This window comes from Camelus ferus, chromosome 8 (genome assembly GCF_009834535.1).
Source record: "Camelus ferus isolate YT-003-E chromosome 8, BCGSAC_Cfer_1.0, whole genome shotgun sequence".
Taxonomy (NCBI): domain Eukaryota; kingdom Metazoa; phylum Chordata; class Mammalia; order Artiodactyla; family Camelidae; genus Camelus; species Camelus ferus.
The window spans coordinates 44,613,500-44,635,569 of NC_045703.1; the positions used below are offsets into that span (position 1 = coordinate 44,613,500).

Sequence of the window (22,070 nt, forward strand, 5' to 3'; positions counted from 1 at the left end):
GCTAAATAATGGTGACAATTAGGTAGGAAGAGAGAAACAGGAGAGTATGGAAGAGTCAGAACAAAGAAGCAGAGGAGAGATGAGGAAAGCTGCCTGCGCCTCTCACACGATAATTGTTTGATAAATACAGTTACTTCAGAATCCATAAAAGAATTTAGTCGAATCAGGAGACAATGACTTCTGGAACTCAAGTTTCTCTCTGGCTTCTCCTCTTCATTTCTTCTACTGTCTAGTAATTCCTTCTTTTCTTTATCAAAATTTCCTATCCCCAGACTCACTGTTATCTATTCCTATCCTTTCTTAATTTCATTTGCTTTTTCATTGAGTTTCATTGAGTTTCATAAGGCCAAGCATCCTAGTTTTGTTCTCACTAATGCCCCTGGACCCTTTAAAAGCTGAGTAAACTCCAAAAGACCATTAATGTCTTAATTCTAGCCTGCTAAAAAAAGGTCAGGACTCAATTATAAAATCATTCTCTTTTGTTTTGTTTGGGGCTATGATATTGATTCAGAACCCTTTTTCTCATTTGTACTTTTTATAAATCCCTCCACAGTTCATCTTTCAAATATTGTCTTGCTTTCCTAGTGTCATCATAATTTATTTCACTTGACAAGTGAGACAGGTGAGGGAGTGAAAGCAAAGTTGGGTAGTGAAAAAAAGTGTTTTAAGTCGAATATCAGTTTCCTCTTCTCTATGATGAAAATATTAACCACTTCATGGAAGTGTTCATACTTTCATTTTAGCTAACAGATATTGGTGGCCATACATTTTGAGACAATCAAGACCCCTGACCTGGAGGATAATGTGATGAACCATATAGATATGGTCCCTGCCTTCAAGTGGGCTGGACAATATACCAGAAAGAAAATTTAGATAAATATGAAGAAAATAAACAGGGTGCTTTGAGAGAGGTACTGAGAATGAGTATAGGAAGATGAGATGAGAGGGACTACATTATGAAAGGTGGTCAGGAAGGCTTTCTGAGGTAGTAGCATCTAAACTGAGTTTCACGTCAGCTAGGTAAAAGGAGCTGAGGAGGAAGTGAAAGGGAGTTTGGAGTCTGCAAGGACCTGAGAGAAGGTAGGTATGGCTGGAGCTCAGTAGGCAAGGGGGAGAGTGGCACTAGCTGTGACTGGAGGAGTTATGCCTTTTCAAACTTTGCATGCACGATAAGAACTTGAGGTTTTATTCTAAGTGCAATGATAAATCATTAGAAAGCTTTAAACTGAGTGGTGCCATGATCTGAGTTACATTAAAAAAAAAACTCATTATATAACTACAGTATGAAGAATGTATTATCCGTGGCAAGGATAGTAGGAAGGAAAATGGTTAATATACTACTGTGGTAGAATGTAATGATGACAATGGTTTGTTAGGATAATGGCAGAAGATGTAGAAAGACATGTGTTTCTTCTAAGTATATTTTGGTAGTGGAACCAATAGGTCTTACTGATGGACATGCCATGGGAGAGTTGAAAGAAATAAAGATTTTAAGAATGAGTCAGATGATGAGCTTGAGCAATTGAATGTGGTGCCATTTACTGAGCTGAAGAAAATTGGGAAAGGAAAAGCTATGGTGAGGAAGATGGAATCAGCAGTCCATTTTAGAAATACTAGATTTGGAAAACCTATGACGTGTTTGTCAACTTTCACTTGAGAACATGCAGTCTTGAACTCAGAATATCTGTCTAGTCTAGAGATATGTATTTGGAAGGAATCATCAAGTAGGGGACTGAATAAAATGACCTAGGAGAAAGTGTGGAGGAAGAAAAAGGAAAGTAACTAAGCCCCTAGGGGTTCCTGACAGTGAGAAGTGGGTCGAAGCAGAGGAGACAGCAAAAAGATGGGGTGGAAATTGGGACACTGTCATATCATGGAAGTTTTGAGGGGAGGGCTTTTGAGGGAGATAGGAGTCAACTAAACCATATCTTGATGAGAGATCAGATAAAATGTCAATTGTAGAATTATCCATTGGGCTTGGCTACATGGAATTTGCTGACATGGACAAGAACAGTTTTAATCAAGTGGTGGTGGCACAAGACAGATTCGAATGGAAGGAAGCGTGAAGGGGATATGAGGAAGAACAGACATTTTAGAGCAGTCTTACAGAAAGGAAAAACAGATAGGTAAATGGAAGTTATGTGATATTAAGGAAGTAATTTTGTCTTTTTTTCTGGTAGCTAATTTTTAATTTTAATACAATACTCAATCGTATTTTTGAGCTGATAGTAATGAACCAATAGAAAAGAAAGCTATTACTGATGCAGCTCAGAGAGGGAATACTGGGAAGACAATAGATACTGGAGCACAGATTACAAGTGGAGTGATATTCCTTTGAGAGGATGAGAAATTCTGCACATCACCCCCATTGTTCCAGAGGGGAATATGCCAAATGGAGATACATACTTAGGCTTGTGGACTTCATACATATATATATATGGAGAGAGAGAGAGCACTTACTAATGACAATTCCATGAGTATTTGTCCTGTAAGCAGTAATCAGTTCTTTCCCTGTTATCAACCCCTTTAATTTCTACCCACTTTTGGATATGTAGCTTCACCAGTTTTTAGAAATACAGATTACATTACAAAAGCTCTTCTGTAATGAATCTAGAATGGCAAAAATTTTTAATGAGGATAAATTATTAGGAAGGGTTAGGAAATTGACACCTTTTTTTTGTACTGCCCAAATTAAGAGGAAAGTTGCTTTTGTTTTCCTTTCAGATATGAAGTATCAGCTCATTCTTTTTTTATGTGTTTGCTATAGATGTTCAAATTTAAGAGTCCTCATATCCTGAGGCAGAAGGAACATTTCCAGCAATACACAACACAGTTTTATATACTTTATTACTTCAGTGGCTTCTCTCTTGTTTCCATTTTCAACTGAAAAAAAAAAAAGGCCTTTTCATGATATATTCTGTTGTGATAACCCTCCAGAAATATAGTAAATAAACCACAAAATGCAATTTTAACTTGAGGGAGATTAGAAGCTCCTAAAGGGCAGTGATGTTTGTCCCCCTCACCCTCCTTATTTTGCATCTCATCCAGTTTGTGGGGACCCCCAGAGAAGAGAGACTTAAACATGATGATGGACTGAAGGCCAGCACTGATACATACATACTCTAAGACCCAAATATCCTTTTTCTAATATTAATTTTATTTTTATACGATAAAGTGTGTCAGACTTAAAAAGCAGAGTCCTAGTAGAATAATGCCATAAAATAAAATATCAAGAGAATGTATGGTAAATAAATCATAAACTACTTTATGTAACTTGAGAAAGCATAATAGAATGGAGGAAGTTGAGAATGAGAGGTATAAATTATTTATGTGTAGAAGACAGCCTTGTGTGTGATCAAATGTGAGAGCAGGGTGCTACCTTTCTTCCAAATGATTGCAAAGATTTTCTGAAAGTGACAGAGTTAAGGACAGTTTGTATGTGGGAAAGGGAGTATGTTCCAGAGGATCCACAGTCCTTGGGACGACATTAGGTGCTCTCTTAGGCTAAGGTTCTGAAGAATCCATTTATGTCAACTGCTTTTTTTCAGTAACTTTTCCTTCCATTTTCTTGTCTGTACTTTTTACTTTGAGACTGTCACGTTTCAACTCTTTATATCTCTGCTTTATTTTACTATTTCAGAAGAGACATCAAGCTAATGCTTCCTCTAATCTCATACCTGCCAATAATACTAAGGTCAGTACAAAACCCGCGTGTTAGGAAGAATAGCTCTGTAGCAATGTTTCAACAATGGCAGTGCTTTGACAAGCACATTTGCTGGGTTTGCTACCTAAATATTTTCCTTTATCTAAAAGGACAAAAAAACAAACTTTTTAAATATCCCTGAGACTAACTTGAAACCTTATGTTCCTTTCAGTCTTGTTGGCCTAGGCACAGACGCGTTAACGGTACCATTTTTGGTGGCATCTGTGAACCCTGTCAATGCTTTGGTCACGCTGAATCTTGTGATGATGTCACGGGAGAATGCCTGGTAAGTGCTTTCTCCTTTGGGGATGCTGATTGAGAGGGCTGAAATCAGCTCAATAGGCCCTGCAATTCAATTACTACCTTTGGGACCTAAAACACTTCAGTCAAGAAGTGATTTGATGAGGAATAGCTTTACATTGAACTGAGTTGGAAGCTGAGAATGTCCTTTCGTATGTGGTCTCCCTGACTAACAAGTATTAGAAAGCGTTTATTCATATTAGTCTGAGAATTGAATTAGGATCAGATACATCATAATGAAACATAACTAATGACTGGGATACATACCTACCATGAGTATATATGGTTTCCATCCCTTCCAAAAATCTACCTAAGAAGACTGTACTTACTGTATCAGGAAATGATGTGTATCCTCATAATACGAAAAGTATAAAATATAACCTCTGTAATAGGCATAATTCAGGTTTTTTTCACTTTGAAAATGAGGGCACACTGTATGTTTTTGGTTTTAAAATTTTAGCATTTAACTAAATAATCATATGTAGATTAAAAATTAATAAATAAATGTGGTACATATTCACCAGAGCTGCTTACTCCTACAATTAAGTCTCTACTTGAACCAGAAAAAAAAGCTTTGCAAAGGGCAAAGCGCTTTCCATCCTGCTAGAAAGCCTTTGGATTGGAGAATTACGCTGAATAGACCATTCTGATTAACTCAAGGGCATGTTAGTTTTATATTGCCTGACATGGCATGAAGCTTGAAACAACACTTCTCATTTCATTAGTCTTGCAGAAACACAATTTGAAATGGTGCCAATTTAGGAGGATATCATACTCTCATTTCCCTGTAGAATTTAAGGCAGGCTCTGTTATCTGTATTTCTTAATGTTCTCTCTTTCCTTTGCTCATTCTTTCCCCCCACCTTTTTCTTCTACTTAAAAGCTTCTGGGAAAAATCCAAAATGAAAATTCAAGGCTTTTGTTTCAGTGTGATTTGGCATTTAGGTTTATTGATGTTCTTTCTATTTTCTCTGTAGAAGATTTTGTTTAATTGCATTGCAGTATAAAGCACGATAGTCTTAACTTGTGAATCAGTAGATTTTTCAAATGGCGTTGTTATGAGTAGAAAGACTAAGTGATTTTTTTTTTAATTATACAATGAGTCTTTTAAAATGTACCTTGGGAAAAATATAGTTACCTTTAAAACACTTCACTAACATGCAATAGGAAATACTCAGCCCGGAACAGATATAGATGTGCTTTATTTAACCCTAAAAGACCAAAATAAATATATCACAATACCAGGCTTATGCTTCTGATAGTAACATTGTATGTCGAATTCATTAAGTCTAAAATCATGCTATTGGTTCATTTGGTTATGTGATATTTCTAAGAATGAAAGCCTGTTGTTTTAGAATAAAATAGTTTCATTCAGCATAATTTGGAAAGGAAGTAGAGAGAGGATCTGTGTTTATCTGAGGCTTTCTACTAATGAAATCTAGTTTATTGACTTTATTTCATGGACAAGGAGATAGGAGGCCACTTCAAATAACACAATGAATCTTACAGAAACTATTTAAATGTTGCACACCAAAGGCATTCATACTGTTCAGCTGACCTGCATTTTAGCTTCTTTTTAATTATTTATGTTTTTCCCTAAATTAAACAGAAAATTTATGAAATTTACAGATAAACTTCTTTTCAGTTTGGCTTTGAAATCTAATTAGAAATGAACTGAACTATTTTTTGATATTGGATTGAAATCCAGACCTCTGTCATAGTGTGGACCTACATAAGAAGATCATTTTAACTCAGGGTACATTTGAAGTGACCTAGGAAACATTCAAAGCCATAGGGGAAGATTGCATACTTGCTCCTTGTCACTGTTCTTGTGACGAGTGATGTGAACAGACATTTGAAAGCACTTTTGTAGCAGGACACCTGTAAAAATAACCAGCCCATCAGAGTGAACCTTTCATCTTTTTCAGTTTGGGTTTCCATTGTATTGCTGTCTAATACTGTTTTAAGTTTCAGTTGCAAAAACACTTGAGTTTTAAGATTAATTTTATTATTTCCATTAAGTGAAATACGACAGTAGGAAATGTAAGGAACTTCTACATGTTATTTTTCTTTTAAATCAGTAAAGAAAAGCGAGGTCTCTGGGTTGTACAAGATTTTCAGCTGAGTTTTAGAAAACTATTTTCAACATGGCTAAAACATAATTGGTTTTATGATCTTATTTTTTAAAATCCCTGTCTTTGAAGATATAATTTTGATTGTGTCAGTATGATAATGTGCAAAGAATAGTGCAAAAAACGAACTAATATGAAGGTGAAATGGAAGAGGAAAGCCAGTCATCAAACTGATCTAATGTGTTGCACATCCCATCCCAATTACTGTTATTTAGACAAGTGTTGGTAGTGAATTTAACATCTTTGCTACTTTGATAGAAAATTGCTAAATAAATTTGAGAGAGAATTCTAAATACCTTGAAGAAAAATCTATTTTCAAGTATCAGCAGATACTAAAGAATTACCTATTCATTTGTAGTTGATGAAACTGTCATGGGATTTCAGAACTTGAAAACTTCATAAATTATGATCTTTAGTTCCTACATTTTACAGAATGTAAGCAAGTGGTCCAGATTTAAATTACTGGGTTTTAACTTAGTATCTTCTACTCAATAAAAAGTCTGTCCCTTTCCCCAAGGAATTTAACAAGCTATGTTCAAAAGTGTTTACTTAATGTGTGTTTGTTATTAAATCCATTTACTAAATGTAGTTAAAATTGAGCTTCTTAAAAAATATGCTGAAATAAATAATAATTCAGAACTTTTATTAATTCAAGCTAATTATCCCACTGTTCATCCAGATTAATAAAATTTTATTTTATGCTTAAAATAAATTTATATTTAGCTGTTAGCTATTTCCTCCACATGTTTGGTTATTAATGATAAAGTTAAAGATTTTGAACCCCAAACTGTGATAGACTCTTTCAAAATGAGAAAAAAAATAGAATTTTATATGCTTGTAAAATTAGAAATGTATTTCAGTCACAATGAATCTATATTGTATTATATTTAATAGACAGTAGATACATTTCATTATATCATTGGCGTTTGAAGACGTTATGCCTACATGATACCAAAACATCATAAAAATTTATCAAATGGTGTTATTGGAAGCTTTCTAGACAATTTCATTGGTTGATTACCTGATTGTTCACCTTTACCAATCTTGATGAATTTTGTAAAGACAATGTTAGTTGATGAATATACTTTAATTAATATGAAGAAATGGAGATATAAATTGTTTTATTTTGATTTTTTAATTTTTAAAAAGGACATGGTTCCAAAAATATGTAATTGGTAGAAAAATGCCATTTCAATTTTAAAAAGCAATGTCTGAAGGAAATTGTTATGTGCCTTGTGGTTTTATTATATACTAGTATACATTTTTAAATTTTTCACTATTCTCATTATTTAATTATGCATCAAGCAAGCCCCTCACAGATGTAATGCATTAGCCCACATCATCAGAGACTTCTGAGGTAAGAGGGCCATAGTCTCAGAAGATTTGTGTGAGCCACAGTTCTCTAAGTCAGCAGTTTTAATCTGAACAATTGATTTTTACCTAAAATCAGGTAGTTTCCATGAAACAAATGTTATTAAGACTCTAGGACTGTATATATATATACACGCACTCACAGTCATGTATATTTCCTTAAGAAAAAAATTAAAAACCAGAGGAGGAAAGGATTGCATAAGATTTGCATAAGGAAAAAAATTATAATGAATTTCAGTCATCTTTTTGTAAGTACGCATATGCTGAAACTAGCATGTAGTTTATAAGCTAGATATTAAATTAACTTTCAATGCTATTTCCCAGCTGTAAAATTGACCGTTTAATGTGGAAAATTATGCTTCCCGGCGGGGAACAGACTAATGACTCTGTAGACCTATTTTTGGTAACGTGTTGATGCTTGAAATCAAAATAATAAACTCTGATGTGCATTTCTTCCTCAGAACTGTAAGGATCACACAGGTGGACCTTACTGCAATAAATGTCTTCCTGGTTTCTATGGTGATCCTACTAAAGGAACCTCTGACGACTGTCAGCCCTGTGCCTGTCCACTCAATATCCCATCCAATAAGTGAGTAACAAACTTCTCTCATGAGTTGGGAATCCAGTTCTGCAAGTGCATTTTTGATATAGAATTTACCCTTTCTCTTGTCACACATAAATAAATAATAAATATGTGCATGAATTTCTCGGGAAGATAATACGAGTTTTTCTAAATATAAAATATTTAAAGTTATAGCTGTTTACTCTACAGAATTTTTTATATTTCAGCTCTAGTTTGGGAGATTTAATATCTAAGACAGAACTCAAATAGAATTTCTAAAGCAACTCCAAAGAACAGACATATATTATATAAACATAGACGCGTATCCACATGCACACACACACAAACACACATACGCACACATAAATAATAAAAACACTGCTAATATAAATGCTACTCATTTGGGTCCCGGTCACATTCTATGTATTTGTGACTCTGGGGCAAGTCATAAACCTCTCAAAAAAGTAAAATAAGAGGTTGATCTAGTTGACCTTTAAATACCAATTCTATCCCTCAGTTATCATATGGTTAATCATAGTATCATATATGTTGTGTATATATATGTTTGTCATATTGAAACAGTTATAGTGGTTTTATATTATAAATTCTATAAATATTGAAATATGGGTGTAATTAGCATCTTATTTTGCATAAACTACAGCTTGAAAAAGTTTAATGCAAACTTCACACAATTTTTCTATTCATTCAGATTTCTTTCTTTGTTTTTTAAATTTTCTAATTGTTCACCTAAAACAACCTTTTGTAGCAGGCTTTTAAAAGTATATATTTTGTCTGCCCTTCCCTTTACATTTTAAGAGAACACTGTATTCTAGCTGCTCTAATTCGCTTTTCCCTCAGGGCAGCCATTCCTTACACAAATACATAAGCAAGACCCTGAAATAAAAAACATCTTTATTTTAATGAGGCATATTATGTTGAACAATAATCAATACTTTGTTACTAGTAAAAATTGTAAATAACTATAATTTTAAATCAAAGACTTTTTTGGAATATTCTTAAGGGTAAGCTTAGTGCTTAGTAAAATTCATATTATATTATGTTCTTTCCAGCTTTTTCTAAATACTGTAATAATGCTTGCAGAGCAATAATTTTTGTGATTTTTAATGGAATTTATCAGTGACAGTCTTTTAATGTGAAGGTGTTATCAAGTTATATACTCTGATGTCTTACTCAAGATATTCCTAACAAAAATGGATTTTGTTACTAGAGTCCAAGAATACTACAAACCAAAGGCTCTGAGAATTATTCTGTCATTAAGTTTAAAAGTCCTCATTAGAGCTAGGCTTTAGCCCACATGAAATCGTGGTCCTCTTCCCCAACCACCTTCCTCCATCAGCATTTTCCACCTTAGTCATTGGAAAAGAAGAGAAAGAACTAATATTTAATAGAAATAGACTACTACATTCTAGGCATAGGGTCAAACGCTGTATTTAGTATTATTTTATCTTCAAAAACAATGAGTGAGAGGATATTATTCCTCTCATTTTATAGATTAAGAAAAGAGTTTCTGAGTGGGACAGGGCATTATAGTGCCAAATCTGGAGCTACAATGCCTTGATTTACAATGTTGTGTTTCATACTTTCTAGCTGTGAAATTCTGGGAAAGTTACTTAAACTCTCTGTGCCTTAATTCTCTTCTCATTAGTTGGGATAATAGGGCTCTCTCATAGGGTTGTTGTGAGAATTACAGAAACTAAAATACGCAAAGCACTTGAAACAATGAGTGAACATGGTGAGCCCAAAATGAGGGCTCACCATTATTATTAAGTAATTTGCTCAGAGTCATAAAATACTGAAGTATCAGATTCGGAATTTTAAGTTTAAAGTCCATGTGCTTTCCATTTCTCTACAATCTGAGGGCTTCTTTAAAAAGCACACTGCGTTTTAAGTGATAACATTAAGAGACTTAAGTGGGAAATGGGATAAAGTACAATAGTGATCAGAAGTTGCACCTCTTGGGGAGTGATGGAAATGTTAGCTATCTTGATTGTGGTAGTGGTTTCATCAGTGTAGCTATCAAAATTCATCAAATTATACATTTGAAATATGTGTCATTTACTGTACAGGAACCATACCACAATAAAGGTGTTAAAAAATAACTTAAAAAATCGTGATCAAAACATTCTCAGAATTTAAGGCATGAGCCTGGGTGGTTACAAAACTGAAGCTCCTTTAGCAACCAGATATGTCAGAGAAGAGGAAGAAGGCGAAACAGAAATCTGGAAAATAATGAATATGTTGGTAATAACATGACACAAACCTAGCTCTCTGGTATACTTGTGAAGGGTTAGAGCAAGCAATGGAGAACTGACTCATGGCGGAATGGAATTCTCCAGAACCATCCAATTTACACAAAACCTTCACTGAGGAAAACAGAGGGGTGGCATCTGGCCTCTCATCTGCATTGCACTCCTTCTCAGCCAAAATGTCAACGGCATTAGCACAGCTGTCAATCCAGCAGAGCTGGCCATTCATAGCACCACATGAAGCCTAGCCTAATACATTTACAGGACTGTGTAGCTGAGGGAGTATGTAGGCTTTATAAATTTATCCTCAAATTGGACCATTACCATAAATGCAGAAGAGCTATCAGAGAGACAACTTTGCTTGGGTAATTACAGACATTTGTGACCCATCCTTCTCTGTTTACTGTGCTTCTCCTTTAAAATGGATTCTAATTGTGTTCCTGAAAGAAGAGAGAAAGTCAGCAAGTGTTAAAGCACCATCCATCAGTCCCAAAGGGATTGAAGTCTCAGTGTCCAGTGATAGTATTCTCTTAAGTACGTGTCTTCTAATGTGGTATATTATGCAGATCTTGATTCTTTAAAATAAAGACAACTCAATAATAACAATATCAGGTACACCAAATATTTAAAGATCCTTTAATTTACAAGGTGCTTTCACTTACATTAAATAATTATTAAATTATTAAGTAATAATTTTTTTCTTAGAAGTAAAATTGGTAATAGAGTGTAATGGCTTATTTTAAATTCCAACTTTAAATGTGGCATTTTTACAGAGGTTTATACCCGATATCTTGTAAAAACCTATAATGGAATATAATCTGCAAAAAAACTGAATCACTATGCTATGCACCTGAAACTAACACAATATTGTAAATCAACCCTACTTCAAATAAAAAGTGGCATTTTTATAAGTAGAAAGAAGGAACACTGATAATCCACTTTGTTTAAAAGTTCTAGAAGTTTGTGTTCAGAGGTATTAGGTCTTTTAAATTTAAAACAACTTTGAAAATTAACATAGTTTAGCTACACAGTTGTGATGAGGAAAATTCATTTTAATCTAATAACCTGATTTTTTATTCACTAAATAACGGGGCGCTTAATGACTTAGAGAAACTCTCCTTTTAAAAAAGTTCTTTAAAGGTCATTACTCTTATAATCTGAGTTAGAAACTCTGAGGAATAAATTGAATAGTCACATATTATCCAGAAGATGGAATTTGAATGTTCACAGGTTATTCAGGAAAAAAAAAATAATTCAGCTAAAGGTTGCTGCAACCTTCATCTAGAAGTGTTAGGCTTAGTGATAGTTTTGCCTTGTGATTTATCTATTTAATCCCTGGTCATAAATCTTATAAATCACAAGCATTTTGGCTCCAAATTTCTTAGATAATATTGCAAAATAAATCAAATGTGTAGGGAGATAGAGATAGATTGGTATAATTACTATGATGTATGAATACAGACAAGCACATAATATTTAAATTATACGTATATATCAACTGCATCAACTATATACAGTGTCCACTGCTTAGCCTTCTCATCTTGGTGATGTATATATTCTAGCTATAGATTGTAACTAGGTAGTGAAATTTATTTCTAGAGAAGCAAATAAAAATGTAAATGTTTCAAATGTTTTATATTCATTAATTTCTGGCATCATATAGCTTATAGAGTAAATATAATGTGAAAGAGACACATGATTGTCTGGCCTTGAACACTTACGATGTGTTTGAATAAATAATGTTATTGAAATCATTATAGACTTTCATCAGTTATATAATAAAATTAGAGATATTCTTGGCACGAGACTGGACGGAGGGTAGGCCCTTAAGTTCTATCTGTTAACATCATTGTGAATACTACTTCTTTCTGTGCATCATAAATGCTAAAATTTAAACTTTTGAAAGAATGGGCCACTTCTAGAGCTGACTCTGAGGCTCACTCAAGGGGCCACACTGAATTATTGTTGTTAAATTAGTACTTGTAACAGAGAAATATAAATATTCTAAGACAAAATAATATTTATAATGAAGTTTCTTCAAAAGAATATTAAATAGTAAATTTAAGGAAACATTCTTTAAAAATTTTAGAGTGTGTTAGATATTTCAGGGCACTTTACTACATATTATTTTGTGTCCACATAGGTGATTATCATGCATTTTACTAGTCCTGTATACCAGAAAGGAAACTAAACTCCAGAGAAATTCGAAGACTTGATGGTGATCAATCAGCTTGCTTGTGGCAGAACCAATATTAAAACCCACATATTCTGATTCACTTTTCTGTGTTTCTTCCAGTGGGGCTATAGAAATAGAAACAATTGCAGAGACATTGAAGAGAAGAAAAAAAATAGAACTTAATGTTAGACAAACCGTGAATGTCCATTGTAAAAAATTGCTCTAGGGTTTGGCAAAGCTTTGCTTACTCAAGTGTAAGAGACTAGAGCAAGATGAAAAAACTGCCACTTTGAATTACTAAATTAGTAACTAAATACCCTATGCTACTTTAATTACTAAATGAGTAACTAAATACCCTAAACATTAAACAAATCAACATATATTGGCAAACATTTTTAATTGTTATTAAATTGTATCTATAATTTATTGTGGCACTTTCCCAAGTATTTGCCTTCATACTTTATCAGCATGAAAGGCTTTACTCAGTAGATTATATGATCCCATTTTACAGAATGAGAAACTCAGGTTTAGAGACAGAAAATAACCCAATTCTAATTTACAAGATTCATTTATGGACATTAAGTCAGATTTCATATTATTTTGCAATGAAAGAAATATGTGTTTGTTTAATGGTTCTACTGAAAATAAGTAGAACGGAGATCATTGAACTGAAAGATGAAAAGACTTATGGAGAAATTTCAAAAATTTATGTGGTTCAAACCACAGTGATGAAGTCAGATGAGTTTCCCCTTCATTTTCCTCCAGCTTAACTCACAGTAGTCCTATAAAGATTTAATAATTCTTTTATTTATTTATTTTTAATTGAAATATAATTGATTTACAATAGTGTTTTAGTTGCAGGTGTATAGCAAACTGATTCTGTTATATATATATATATTTTTAAGATTATTTTCCATTATAGGTTAATACAAGATAATGAATAGAGTTCCCTGTGTTATACAGTAAATTCTTGTTGCTTATCTATTTAATGTTTGATAGTTTGTATCTGTTAATCCCATATTCCTAAGTTATGCTTCCTTTCTCCTTTTCTCCTTTGGTAACCATACATTTGTTTTCTGTATCTATGAGTCTGTTTCTCCTCTGTATATAGATTCACTTGTATTATTTCTTAGATTGTACATATAAGTGATATCATATATTATCTGTCTTCCTCCTCTTTCTATCAGCCCTCCGTTCCCTCAGCAGTTACGCTTGGACATTCTCATGACCCTGCCCCTAACTTCCTCACTCACTGATGCTTTGCAGCATCTTATCCCTTTTGGTCTCTCTTCCCTACCCATGTGTTCCAGGTAACAATTTAACTAAAAGGATTTAACACTGCTCCTGTGTTGTATATGCAAACATAGAACATGTCCTGATTGTCTAACCCGTAATAATGGAAATTTTATGCCAATGATGAAAGAATTGATTATTTCATATCACATCACAGAAACCAAGAGGAAATTCAGTTCCCTGTTGACCTGCCACTATCAAATGAACATACTTAACAATATATACACATACACATAAATACACATATGTATATATGCATTTTCTTAAATATGCATTTTGATTTTATCTTTAGCTTTTTTCTCTTTAATCTTATTGCATCTTTTATCTAAATATACATATTTTGATAGATGGGATTAAATACTTTCTGGAACAAACCGAATTGTATCTGCATTTATATATTCACAAAGATAAATACATATACATATGTTCACATACATATTCATATATATATACAAATATATACTTACTTATAAATGGATCATTATAAATATAAGAATCTATGCTCAGCCATTAAGAAGGACTATTTCCACATGCAGATCCTTACTGTTTATTCCAGCAACAGCTTTCCTTCCTCCTCTGTTTGCGGAAAATGACTGCTGTTCTTAGATCTTGTGTGTCTTCTGTGGCATGGAGTGGATAATCCAGGAAGCTGAACCCTCCCTCTGCCAGTGTAGAGCTGGCCAACTAGAGTTGGATGACATAATCTTGGAATCACTTGAAGTCAACAATGATCTTACAGTTTCTTCTTTCTGTCACAGCACAGTTAGCGTCATATATTTGCCAAAATCAACGTTAAATTGCTGCATTTGCCCATTCAAATTCTAGAGACATTTTTTATTGTATATGTTTATTTCTCATTTTAATTTTTTTTTTTTTTTGCGGCTGAATGCTGTCTTCCCCATAGCTATAACCACAGTTACAGCAGTAAGGAAGGGAACCCTTCTCAGTTATATTCTTTATAGAATATTGAAGCACACGTACAGATATATTTTATGAGAAGGTTTTGTTTAGATTTATCATGTCAAGTAGCTATATTATTATAAGTTTAGACTCACTTAATTCTTACCAATAAGTTGAATGCCAGTATTTGGTTATTGGAGAAAGAGAGCGTCAAGTTAGAAATCAAAAGTTTTGGATCCTATGCTAAATTCTCCTGGAAATTAGCATATTGTTTTGAACAAGAAAAATTATGTCTGCCCCGAACAGTTCACAGGACTTTGTGAAAATATGATAGAATTATTTGTAAAAAGCACTCTAAAAATGCAAAGAGTTAGTCAAATCTGATATATTGTTATTGCTTAATTTTTTTCTGAAATGACATTGATTTTTGTCAGTGAGTACATTTTACTTTACTTCTGTATATTTAAGAGTTTGAAATCTATTTTATAAATAGTTTTAAAGTGTAGAAAGCCTTGTCAAGCTCTTTGGACGTGACTTATGGTAAACTAATTTAGGATTTTAAAAAAAATTGGTAGGGTTTTCTATCAATCATTTAGTCCCAAATGAGTGGAAAACGTAGGGCTTCTAGTTAAGTCACTTTCTCCATAGCCGATTAGGTAGTTAAAAGAATGCCAATTTTAAAAGAAGACATAGGTGCATCCTAGAGATTTGTCAAAATCCACTCCTTCCTTTTATGTCTAAAAACAATAGCAAATCACATGATGGGGGTGAAAAAAAATTCTGTTCCTTTTCATTTTTGTATGTGCCTCTTCTCTTCAGCGCAATCATACTCCTGCCAAGAAAATTGCCCATGGGGACTTCCCTTTGGGTCACGGGTGGCTAGCCACAGGTTGCTTTCTGAAAGGTGGTTCTCCTCCCACAGACCACAGGCTGGGTGTGACTTGGTTTTGCTGCTCGTGGCAGTTACTAGAACCCCTTACATGAAATCTTTTATCTAAATAAGATATGTAAACTCAAGATACCTCAGACCAGGCTCTCCCCACTTAACCTCAACAGATTCACTTAAACTTTCCACTGCATTGAAATTTTTTTAAATTATGAACTATGTAGTTTTAATAGCTTGCTACTAAAACAAAAAAAAAACCTAAGAATTATTAAATCATAAAAAACAAACAACCCAATCAAAAAATGAGCAGAAGACCTATATAGATATTTCTCCAAAGATGACACAAATGGCCAACAGGCACATGAAAAGATTCTCAGCACTGCTAATTATTAGAGAAATTCAAATCAAAACCACAGTGTGATATTGCCTCATAGTAGTCAGAATGGCTATCATTAAAAAGTCTACAAATTACAAATGCTGGAGAGGGTGTGGAGAAAAGGGAACTGTTCTACACTGTTGGTGGGAATGTAAATTGGTAACTACTATGGAAAACAGTATGGAGGTTCCTTAAATAACTAAACACAGAGCTACCATATGATCCAGCAATCCCACTCCTGGGCATATATCCAGAAAAGATTAAAACTCTTATTCGAAGAGATAAATGCACCCCAGTGTTCACAGCAGCACTATTTACAATAACCAAGATACAGAAACAATCCAAGTGCCCATCAACAGACATTGTTTTAAGAAGATGCAGTATATTATATATTATGTAATACATAATATATATATATGCAATGTATACATAATGTATAACACACATTATGTATATATAATGGAATATTACTCATCCATTAGAAATGAAATATTGCAGTTTGCAGCAACATGGATGAACCTAGAGAGTATCATACCAAGTGAGGTAAATCAGACCAAGGAAGACAGATAATATATGATATCACTTATATGTACAATCTAAGAAATAATACAAATGAATCTATATACAGAGGAGAAACAGACTCACAGATATAGAAAACAAATGTATGGTTACCAAAGGAGAAAAGGAGAAAGGAAGCATAACTTAGGAATATGGGATTAACAGATACAAACTATCAAACATTAAATAGATAAGCAACAAGGATTTACTGTATAAACACAGGGAACTCTATTCATTATCTTGTATTAACCTATAATGGAAAGTAATCTGAAATACCTGTATATAACAGAATCAGTTTGCTATACACCTGCAACTAAAACACTATTGTAAATCAATTATATTTCAATTAAAAATAAATAAATAAAAGAATTATTAAATCTTTATAGGACTACTGTGAGTTAAGCTGGAGGGATATTATTCTAAAGCAGTACTCATGATCTGATCTGCACAAATGTTAAGAAAGTATTCCAAAGTCACGCAAGTGCCAGGAGCAGAATGATCTCAGGCCTTGCAGTGTTTAATTTGCTGTTCTCTCTTTAATTCATTTAGCCATCAAGCAAGCCTCTACTGAATTGTCCTGTCATATGTAATAGAAAATAAATTTAGGGAAAACATAATGGGAGAAAGATTAATTGGGGGCATTTCCTTTTAAAATGGCAGAGCTGCAGAACTTACAGAATTCAAAACAGTTGCTGGCTCTTCAGAGAGCCATTGTGTTACTCTTGGGGTAAATATTCATGCATGAGGGGTGTCTCTCACAAGGCAAAGAAGTATGGTCCAAGTCAAACATGTTGATGGAGGCTGAAACTAGCACATAATTGACCTGCTGGTTCCTGACTTGATGTTCAACTCTGTTATTTCAGACCCAAACTGGAAATATGTGCAAAGAGAGAGGTAAACTTTGGAATATGCCAGAAGATATGAAATGACAAGATGTTTGGTTTTATTATAAATTTAGGCAGAGTATGCATGAAGGAATCTCATCTGAGAGCTTTTCTGAGATTCCATTTGTGTAGACAGCGTACCCATGAGGTCCCCACGGGCAGCAGCCTGTACACACACATACACACACACACACACACACACACCAGTGACAGGGGTACTGGACAGAGACACCCCATCACCACCACCACTTCCACTACCACATACTGAGTTTTCCAAAATCTCTAACAGATTTCTTCGGGCTGCTTCAAATTCGGAAGGATTTGGCTAGAGAGAAAGTGCACAAGGCTGTATTCTGCTCGGCCTGGGGAATCCCTAATAAGCAGTTGTACAGTCCCACTTGTAACCGATGATCACGGACCCAGAACTGTCAAAAGTCAGTTAATAACATGTCACAGGGATACTGCTCTCCACTGGGCTGTGTTCACATCTGCAGAAGTAGCACTGCCGTTTCATTCTCCATTGGCCAGACCCTAATCTCCGTCTGTGAGACGAGAATGACTAGCTCATACCCTTCAGTCACAGCAGTGTTGGAAGAAGAGAAATAAAAATGTGCTGCTAATGGCTTTGTACCTGTGCTTCTTCCTTGTCCCTGTCATCCCCCAATGACATCAACATAGCTTTAGCCCTACGTGCCACTTGGACCGAAGACTTGGATTGATCTGTGATGAATGTCCTGTCGGGTACAGAGGACCACGCTGTGAGAGGTAAGCACATACTACACTGTCTTTCAACGTGATTTCCACCTTGGGAGTTATCAAACCACAGGCGTTATCATCCTTTGCAGTAACCCAGAAAAGCCGCTACACTCAGTGAGGTGAAATAAAGTTTCTCACCACACTTGTCAAGCAAATGCATTATATTTTTATAGTTTATTTATTCTCTGGAAATTACTCTATAAATCTCCATTCGCTCAGAGAATGTTTGATTAATGTTTTAATCTTAAAGGTTAGGCATTAACCTGCAGTCTTTCTAGAAAGTATTGCTCAAGTGGAAAGTCGTGCACTTTAAGATTTATCTTACTGTCTACATTGGCACCATTTATTTTTCATAATTAGCTTTTTGTCCTTAAAATGTGGCTTAAATGTGTAGTTCATAGTTCAGCAAGAGGTCCATAATTTACCTTACATATATTTGAAAATCAAAACAAAAGGTAATTTATTATCATGATTTATATCCTCTTCTAATTACTTCTAAGCCAGTATTTTAATTTCTGTTTATTTTACTAAGTTACTTTGCAGTGGAACCGTGGATATTATTTTATGTAATTTGTGTGATTATTTTTTCTTCTGAAATCTTTTGGAGGAAAAGATTCTTCTGTATTTTGGTCTCACTGAAAATGGTCAAAGATATCGCTGACAAACACCACAGCATCTCTCTGGGTTTAGCACTGAAAACATTGCCCTTTGCTGCCATCACTGGGGGTGGGGGGAGCTGGCAGAGGAAGTGACCTGCTTTTTCCCAGGATCACCAAGGCTGACGCCACAGAGGGCTTTTTCTGCCTATATTTTCCCATCCTCTTGGCAGCCATCATCCCTATTTCAACCAGGCTGCATAAAGTTAATGAAGCAAGAGCCAATCACCCAGAGAGAATTTAGCCAGCAGCTAGCTGGCTGTGGACAATGTGCCAATGACAGCTCCTAGCAGCAACGAGTACTACTTGTGAGTATGGCAGCATCTGTAAGTTAATGATGGAGGAACAGAACTGAAGTAAGGATTTATTTGCAATCAGGAAACTGGAAGTCTTTGATTGTGTTAAGAAAAAATAAAAAAGGAGGGCACGTGTATATTGCATTCCATAATAGCAGGACATCTCATTGCCAAGACATATTTACATCAAATGCCTAATCCCCCTGGCTCACTACAGGCAACCTTTTTTTTTTTTTTTTTTTTTTTTTAGCAACTGGAAAATGACAGCTGCTTTGTCATACAAGGCCATTATATCCACTTTTCTAGGTGAGCTTAGCCTCTGATGTATTTATATTGCTTTGCTTCATGATACGTATTTTTCTATACACATTAAACAATGGTTTCTGAACCATTTGAAATTTACAATCCTACATTTTATTTAACAGACATTTGTTTTCCAACTACCATGTGTTAGGCACGGGGCTAGACAAAGGCTATAAAACAGATGCATTCTACCGTCCTTGCCCTCAAGCAGCTCACATTTTTAATGTGGGTGAGAATAATTCAGTGTATTCTGAAACACATTCTAATATGAATAATAAAAATCACCAAGGAAAGAAATACCTGACAGGCAGGATGATTTCCTGTCTAAAATCTTCATTGATCTGATTTTTTAAAAGGTGGAAACGTGCACATGCAGCTCATCAAAGGGCCTATGTCGTCTGATTCGAGGGTTTCCCTCAAAATTAGCACCACATTGTAAATCAACTGTACTTCAAAAATAAAAACAGAACTCTGAAGCTATAGTAGAAATAACAGTAATAATCTAAATCTATTATTGTGTAGAAGATGTGATATTATGTGGTCTTATTTTGCTAGCCAAAATTTGGACTAGGGTTTTCCCGGAATATTTAGGGTTTATCATTTCTCTGTATTTATATGAGCCAAAAAGTCTATTAGATGGATCCAGAATATTAAGAGAAACATTTTTTAAGATGGGCAGGCTGAAATGGAAGGGAGGGAGAATAAGGGTCAGGGTAAGAAGAAGATACCAGTTGCATTGAAAATCTTGTAATCAGAACTATTCTGTGAATGATTGGTGTAATTAGTTTATGCACATCATCGACACAAAATCAGCATTGGAAAACTAAAGCCATGTTTCTCGAGCTGTAAATTATCTTGGAATAGAGTTCTGTGATCACATAAGTTTGGGAAGCATCTATTAGCATGTTAAAATTTCTGACCATTTCTGGAATGAAGAAAATCACTTCAGTTTGTTTACCTCAGCGTTTTCTAATCTTATGTGACCATAAATCCCTACTTTTATCATATAGCAAGAATGCATCTCAGACTATGGAGCTCAGGTAGATGGGAATTATAAATTTATATTTTTAATCTCAATTTAATTTCTATTTTGAGATCAAATTTATATGTAGGAGCTGTGAGAGCTTGGACACATAATCTCAGTCAAGTACACTTTAAACTTATCCAATGTTGTATGTCAGTTATATCCCAATTTTAAAAATTTGTTTTAAATTTTTTTCTCTTCTCTCCCACCCCCACTTCCCACCTCTAACTTTGGTTAGAACCAAAGTTCAAGCAAGCTTACTTAGTACCAAGAGGCTTGAACACTCGAGTGAGTGTGTGTGTGTGTGTGTGTGTGTGCGTGTGTGTGTGTGTGAGAGAGAGAGAGAGACTGTGTCTGTGTTTAGGGCAATGGACATATGGTGGGGCCAACCAGTCCTGAATACTTCATCCAAACCTGTTTCTGCTGACCTCTTCCTTTTTCCAGTGCCCCTGATTACCTTTCCCCTCAGGTCTAATAACTCTCTGCAGTACTTTCCTACCACCTGTGGGGGCACAGGGCTCGTTCTGCTGGCTTCCTTCCACACTGGGATCCACTGACATCTCTACTCTTATCATTTCTCCTCCATCTGCCTTTCTAACTCCATCCATTTCCTGTTCGGGGATGAACTGCAGGAGGAGGTGCCACATTCACATAGATGGAGGCCAAAGTCCAGAAGGTTCCTATGTTTCTGCTCCTGTCCCTGTTGGATCCCTTCCCTCAGCCACGCAGCACAGATGGCCTTGCTGCTTAAATTGAGGGAAGGGAGAAACATCGTGAACAAGAGGGTGGCAAAACAAGATATGACAAAATAGGGATCGATAGTCTGTCACAAGTAGGACACTAGTTACAGTTTCCAGAAACTTTTGCTTAGGGCCAAAGCACTCATACTTTGAAATATGACTGCTTTCATCTTACTGGGGAATGGTTTAAACAAAAGTAAAAGAAGAGGGCCAGGGGTGAGGGGATGGGATATTCATCTTGACACTTGGCTAAAATTCTAGGCTTTTACTGTCTAGAGAAGAGGAGTAAGAGAAGAAAAAGTAGAAAAATAGACAGTATTTTGAGGTCAAAAAGAGATGAGTGTTGGGGCTTCAAGAGAAATTAAAAAGGACATGGAGTAAAAAAGTGAGCGGTAACTGAATCACTACGCCATACACCAGAAACTAATGCAACATTGTAAATCAAATATACTTCAATTTTTAAAAGTTTTTTTTTTAAAGTGAGCTAAATGCTGATAATACTTGCTGTACTGGGCACTAAGCTACTTTCTGAGTAAGTTCTGAATATGGAGCCTCAGCCACATAATCACATTTCATGGAGAAAGACGTTGACTGTGGCAAGTTCACCCAGCGAGATCCATAGGACCAGAAGAAACTTACTGGGATACGTGGACCCCCCTAAACCCTGTCCCCTCCTGGGGTGGCCAATTTTAAGTCCTCCCCAAGTAAACAGAGAGAGGTCAAAGTCAACACTAGCTTCACAGTTGCCACTGAGAATGCAGAAGTTATCTGGGCTCAATTGGTTAGTATTTTGGAAATTCACCTACAGTTTTATCTACATGCTTTATGTTCAGTGTCAGAGAAGTTCCTTCCTGTTTCTTTTAAGTTGTGGTTCCAAAATCCAATTTA

General features: G+C 34.9%; 1 protein-coding gene across 2 annotated transcripts in view; it reads left to right on the top strand.

Annotated features, from left to right (window-relative positions):
• Positions 1 to 22,070, top strand: part of LAMA2 (laminin subunit alpha 2) — a 516,055-nt gene that overhangs the window by 285,536 nt on the left and 208,449 nt on the right. For both annotated transcript variants that reach the window (XM_032484891.1, XM_032484892.1), the window contains exons 16-18: positions 3,876 to 3,989; positions 7,967 to 8,094; positions 18,086 to 18,172. In XM_032484891.1, coding sequence (XP_032340782.1) covers positions 3,876 to 3,989; positions 7,967 to 8,094; positions 18,086 to 18,172 — 329 coding nt within the window. The remainder of the gene's footprint in view (positions 1 to 3,875; positions 3,990 to 7,966; positions 8,095 to 18,085; positions 18,173 to 22,070) is intronic.